The sequence below is a fragment of the Mus pahari genome, chromosome 9, assembly GCF_900095145.1.
Source record: "Mus pahari chromosome 9, PAHARI_EIJ_v1.1, whole genome shotgun sequence".
In the NCBI taxonomy this organism is placed as follows: domain Eukaryota; kingdom Metazoa; phylum Chordata; class Mammalia; order Rodentia; family Muridae; genus Mus; species Mus pahari.
In genome coordinates this window covers 33,120,278-33,124,592 of record NC_034598.1, presented here as the reverse complement: position 1 = coordinate 33,124,592, position 4,315 = coordinate 33,120,278, and the positions used below count along the sequence as shown (strand labels likewise).

Below are 4,315 nucleotides of genomic sequence, written 5' to 3'. Positions count from 1 at the left end.
CCCAGCAACCACATGGTGGCTCATAACCATCCGTAACAAGATCTGACGCCCTCTTCTGGAGTGTCTGAAGTCAGCTACAGTGTAAATAAATACATAAATCTTAAAAAAAAAAAAAAAAAAAGAACCAGAACAACACAAAGGCAGAGACTGAGCCTTATTGCCCATCCCGAGAAGTGACTTTTAAAATTGCAAGCAGGGATGGGGGCTTGGTAAAACAAGACAGAAACTATCCATAAGTAATTCTGACCAAAACTACTACTCACCTAACAACTGTAACTATGACTTATTGGTAAAGAGGCCAAAGGGTAGGTGAAGAAAATGAAAGGCTGTTTATATACAGTATGTTGGCTTCGAGAATCGTGTGTGCCTGTGTGTATGTGTATAAGGTGTGTGTACACAAGTACAGGGTGTGTGTGTGTGTGTATATTCACACAGATACTTGCCATGGTATTTATGTGGTGGTCAGACAGCGACTTTGGGGCATGTCCCCTCTCTCCAGCTCAGGTCCCCACCATGTGAAGCAAGCGTGTTTACCTCAGGGAGCCATCTCACCAGCTCTAATCTTCCTTCTTCTTCTTCTTCTTCTTCTTCTTCTTCTTCTTCTTCTTCTTCTTCTTCTTCTTCTTCTTCTTCTTCTTCTTCTTCTTCTTCTTTAAGGTTTTTTGAGACAGGGTTTCTCTATATAATCCTGGCTGTCCTGGAACTCACTCTGTAGACCAGGCTGGCCTCGAACTCAGAAATCCACCTGCCTCTTAAACAGTACCCCACGTACTGAAGAACTGCTTATGTAAAGAAAAACATTGTTTAATGCTAGCCAATCTAAGGAACTAAAGTGCAGAGAAACGTAATTTGAGTCCTGAGAACACTTTACAAGGACGAATTGTTTCTTCTCAAACTGCACTTCCACTTGCCCTTTTCTCCCCCGTAGGAACGCAGACTTTACCAGGAAGAATGGTTAGGGTGAGGTGCTCGGAGGAGTAGGGCAAAGGGATGTAAAACAGTCATCTCTCTAGCCTGTGCTCCTGCCAGAGAGAGGCTACTAAACCCAACAACCATCCAAGACAGGCACAGCAGCCATTCTGCAGTCATGGAAACCAGACTCAGAATCACTCGTGGGTCACTAAGAATTACACAGCAGGGCTGGTGAGATGGCTCAGTGGGTAAGAGCACCCGACTGCTCTTCCGAAGGTCCGGAGTTCAAATCCCAGCAACCACATGGTGGCTCACAACCATCTGTAACAAGATCTGACGCCCTCTTCTGGAGTGTCTGAAGACAGCTACAGTGTACTTACATATAATAAATACATAAATCTTAAAAAAAAAAAAAAAAAAAAAGAATTACACAGCAGAATAGGATTTGACCCCAGCCTCTCTCCAAAACCAATATGCAGCGCGTGAGGAGTCGAGACACCACCGAGGTTGGAGTCGAGCACAAACAACTAAACCTCTGTTCTCATCCAGTTAGATTACAGATTTCATTTGGGGGCGGGGGACACATAAAATAAGAACACAGTGCTTGTTAGTCACGTATAAAATCCTCCTCCTGACTCAGTATTCCTGTGAAGTTGAAACCTATTACTATTTTGCTGCTTATCTTCAAGACCCAAACAAATGCCAATTCTATGTTTTGACATTAGGATTAGAAAGTACTATCTTGTCATATTTACATAAATAAGCCTTAATATATTTGCTATATATACTGAGACTGTATGCATCATTCACACACACACGTATCTGTACACACATACACACATACACATATTTCCCTTCCATACACTCAGCTCTGTTATCCTCTTTTCTGTACCATTCTTGAATGTCACTGTCGCACACACTAATAAGCACACTTGGATGGCCACATCAGCACTCACACAATCCCCGTAAGACTCTCAACAGATCTCCATTCAGTTCGGTGGAAATAGAGGCTGTGTTAACCATCAACATTAGGAGTGGGGTGTGGCCTGGCTGGTTGAGGGCTTGTCTAGAATGCACCAGGCACTGGGTTAGACCCCAGCTCCACTCCTCGTAAGTCAGGCTTGGCGGGGCAGTCCTATCAAGTCCACAGTAGGAAAGTGGAGGCAGGAGGAGTTTCAGGAGTTCAAGGCTACCCTTGACAAAGGCAAACAGGACACCTAGAATATATAACAAAAATAAGAAAAACTTCACAAGAGAGTTGAAGTCTTGCGTATGTTTGTAGCAAACTCGTCCTGTGTCTACTAATATGGTTTGCACAACAACTCAAACAAAGCCTGGCTCAACTTTCCAGAGAATTACAGAGGACTTTCTAACAATGCTGTATCTACTTAAGAAATTCTGTGAACCTGCAGTCCTCATCTCGACCCACAAATCTGGCAAGAGTCTATGGTTCGAACTACTATACTTCAGGAGCCGGTAAGAGGTGAAAAGTGAAAAGGAAATAAAGATGTCGCTACAAGGGTATAAAGGGTTTCTTTTAATTAAAATACTAAAATAATGAACAGGAAGTATACTTTTAACACTTGATTGGGGTTCCCAAGAAATATTCTCGACTACACTAAATGTAAAAGATTTTGAACGTATTTTAGATTGCTAAAAAACAAACAAACAAACAAACACTGGATTTGTCTTCCTTTTTTCCTAGTATTTGTGCAAGAATCCACGTTTAAACTTACACCTTCCTGGAAAGCTAAGAACATGCCGTTTGAGCATTCACCCCGCGGCCCCCCCCCCACAGTTTGATGCTCGCTCACAGGGCTGTAAGCAGCACCTTGCATTTCACGCCCAGCTGCGCGGGCCACGGAGCAACCCCACCACCGGCTGGCTCCCCGGGCATCACCTCCTTTGCAAGCCTGGGAAGACCGGCAGGTGGGATGGACCCCGGCGTCCTCCTGCAGCCCCGGGTCTCGCTCTCCTCCTTCGGTGCACCCTTCAGGCGTGCAAGCCACCGAGCTCGCCCGGCTCTCGGTCTCGGCCCAGGCTGCAGCTCTCCAGTCCCCGTCCTCGCTCACCTGCTGCGCGGCGAGACCCCTCAGCAGCTGCCCCTCCATTTCGGTGCAAGGCACGGCCGATTTGAAAAGCGCGCCCCAGGGCTGCAGCTGCAGACTGCACCAACCGCTCGGCCGTACCAAGTCCAGGCTGCAGGGGAACCCGGCCCACGACGCCGCGCAAGCGCACTAGGAGCCGCTCGGTCTTGAAGACAGCACGGAGCCCCGAGACTCTGAACAGACCCCCTGCAACCGCAGGGCTTAAGCGAGGGCGGGGAGTGGGCGGGGCCTGATGTCTGGTGGGCGGGGCCTAAATACGAAGAGCGGGTCTGGGTGGGTGGGGTCTGTGGCAGGCGGGGCCTGAACTAAGAGAACCTGCCTGGGTAGGCTGGACCAGAGCCGAGTGGGTGTGTTTATTTCGGCTAGTGGGCGGGGCCTCAACTGGTGGGCGGGGTGGAGTCTTAGAGAAGGCTCGCCATAGAAATCTCTGGCAGGTGGTTTTCTTGTCAGGTTTAAAGTGAGCCTTCTTTTTGCATCCCGCCCAAAGTTTTTTAAAAGGCATGGACTGACCGCTTTCAAACATGGCTTCACCCAAAGATCATGCTCTTGAAGGCTGGGAGACAGACACATTTTGCGAGTACTTCTGTCCCTGGGTTTGTTCGCTTCTAAAGCAATAGCAGACAGCACTATCCAGAAGCCTGGTCGTTAGCACAGGCTTTTATTAAGAAAGAGGAAGGGGAGATGCCCAAATGCTGAACTCCAGGCCTTAAGCACAGAGAGCAACTGGTCCACCACTGAACTAGCCAGCTTAGACTTTTAATTACAGGATGTCCACACCCCTGTAAAGTGTTTAAAATTACCCCTTGGCATATCTTGTACCGGAAATGTGTAGGGCTTTGGACATTTTCTTCCTGAGGGAAGACTCTACCAAATCATCTCTCCTACCTCACCTCATTAAAGGCCTGGGCAAGGCTCCTTTTATAAACAGACTGATCCTGTTTGTTTTGGGGACATCGCACTTGTTCCAAAGTGCACTTTAAATGATATGGCCATCTTACTTACAGACTTCCTTGTTAAAGCAGTCAGTTGAAAGAAAGTCAGTTTTTACTTCTTAAAAACAAACCGAGTGTGCCAGTGAGATGGCTCAGCAAGTAAAGGTGCCCACCGGATGCCAAACCTCCTGGCCTAAGTTCCAATCCCCAGGATCCAAGTGGTGGAAGGAGAGAACCAACTCCGAAAAGTAATATCCACATATGCACCAGGACATGGGCATACCACCCTACACTGAATACAGAGAGGGGAGCGAGAATTTGTATATATATATATATATATATATATATATATATATATATATA

General features: G+C 46.9%; 1 protein-coding gene across 1 annotated transcript in view; it reads right to left on the bottom strand.

The window, feature by feature from the left end:
* Rtkn2 (rhotekin 2) overlaps positions 1 to 3,195 on the bottom strand; it is a 64,474-nt gene extending 61,279 nt beyond the window's left edge. Inside the window, exon 1 of the mRNA XM_021205385.1 lies at positions 2,985 to 3,195. Within this exon, the coding sequence (XP_021061044.1) occupies positions 2,985 to 3,023 (39 nt within the window). The 5' untranslated portion in view covers positions 3,024 to 3,195. The remainder of the gene's footprint in view (positions 1 to 2,984) is intronic.
* Between the last annotated feature and the right edge of the window lie 1,120 nt (positions 3,196 to 4,315).